This window comes from Myotis davidii, unplaced genomic scaffold (genome assembly GCF_000327345.1).
Source record: "Myotis davidii unplaced genomic scaffold, ASM32734v1 scaffold67, whole genome shotgun sequence".
NCBI classification, from domain to species: Eukaryota; Metazoa; Chordata; class Mammalia; order Chiroptera; family Vespertilionidae; genus Myotis; species Myotis davidii.
In genome coordinates this window covers 346,338-347,602 of record NW_006298521.1, presented here as the reverse complement: position 1 = coordinate 347,602, position 1,265 = coordinate 346,338, and the positions used below count along the sequence as shown (strand labels likewise).

The 1,265-nt window shown below is 68.7% G+C and overlaps 1 protein-coding gene across 1 annotated transcript in view; it reads left to right on the top strand.

The window, feature by feature from the left end:
- Positions 1-469: 469 nt before the first annotated feature.
- GRAMD4 (GRAM domain containing 4) overlaps positions 470-1,265 on the top strand; it is a 71,294-nt gene continuing 70,498 nt past the window's right edge. The window contains exon 1 of the mRNA XM_015570732.1: positions 470-753. Coding sequence (XP_015426218.1) covers positions 611-753 — 143 coding nt within the window. The 5' untranslated portion in view covers positions 470-610. The remainder of the gene's footprint in view (positions 754-1,265) is intronic.

Sequence of the window (1,265 nt, the reverse complement as noted above, 5' to 3'; positions counted from 1 at the left end):
CGGGACTCCGCCCACTCCCTGCGCCCCTCCTCTGCCCTCGCCCCTCCCTTTGTTTGGGATGTTTTGTCAGTGGGCTCTGCTGGGCCCAGTCCATGTGCAGGAGAGGAGGTGGGGTGCCCTGTGGCACCCCCAGCCTGGGCCCTCCCTGCCCAGAGGGCCCTGCACCCCTGCAGGCGGGGCAGCAGCACCCCCCAGGGCTAGAGACCTGGTTGGGGGGGAGCCCCTCTGGAAGCTGGATCCTCAGCAGCCCTACATTCCAGAGGCGAGGGGGAGGGTGATGCCATTTGGGGGACACCTTTTGCAGCATGGGGTTCCCTCCTGGCCTTCCTCGTGTGGGTGGAGAGGAAATCCAGAGCCGGAGCCTCTTCCGCACCCCATCAGCCCAGCCTGGGGCTGTGGTCCAGCCGGGCCTGGCGGGCGGCACGGGGCAGGGCCTGGGCAGGGCAGGGCTTGGGCAGGGCAGGGCAGGGCAGGCCACAGCTAAGGGAGGAATCTGAGGCTGCCTCCATCACGCACCTGCTCTGACCTTGGGCAGGAAGGCATGGGATCTCTCGTGCCTCAGTTTCCCCCGCACACGGGAAGCGGGCTGATGAGAGGATGAGCTTGGGCAATGCCGGCTCCCATGGGCCGGGCACACCCGGGGCAGAGGTCAGACACCCTGGCCAGGCTGCAATGCCCTTTGCCCCCGGCAGCCATTCTCTCCCTGGCTCTGCTCCTGTGTCCTAGGCCCGTCTGGGGACACGCAACCGGCGGGTGAGTGTTCCAGCTACACCCCTGCTCATGCCCCACGGTTGATAGCAGGGACACCTTGGATCGGGGGCCTCCCTAAACCTGCCCCCCTTCCTGCTGCAGCCCCCCCGAACGCCCTTTGCCTGGCACAGCCGAAGCCTCCCTGCCTAGGACTCGAAGCTGATCCTCATGCAGCAGGTGTGAGCTGGGGCCAGGGCCGTGTACCCCCTGCCTCCCCTCCCCTCTCCACCCCCCCCACTGTGGACAGTGCTGGACTCATGGTGGGGCGTTGCTGGCTTGGACTTGGAGACTGGGAGGTAGGGGTCCCTGGGACCTCGAGCTGGGTGCCCCCCTCCTCTGCCGTGTTTCCTCCGAGCTGCCCTGGCTGATGGGCGGAGGGAGGAGTCCCAGCGGTGCGGCCTGGGCACGGGCAGGCCTGGCCCCGCGTCTGCCTGCTCACGTGCAGGAAATCGGTCCTGGAGAGGCAGGGGAGCTCGCCGGGCTGTGGTCGGCCCGCCCCCCGCGGTGGGGGGGTG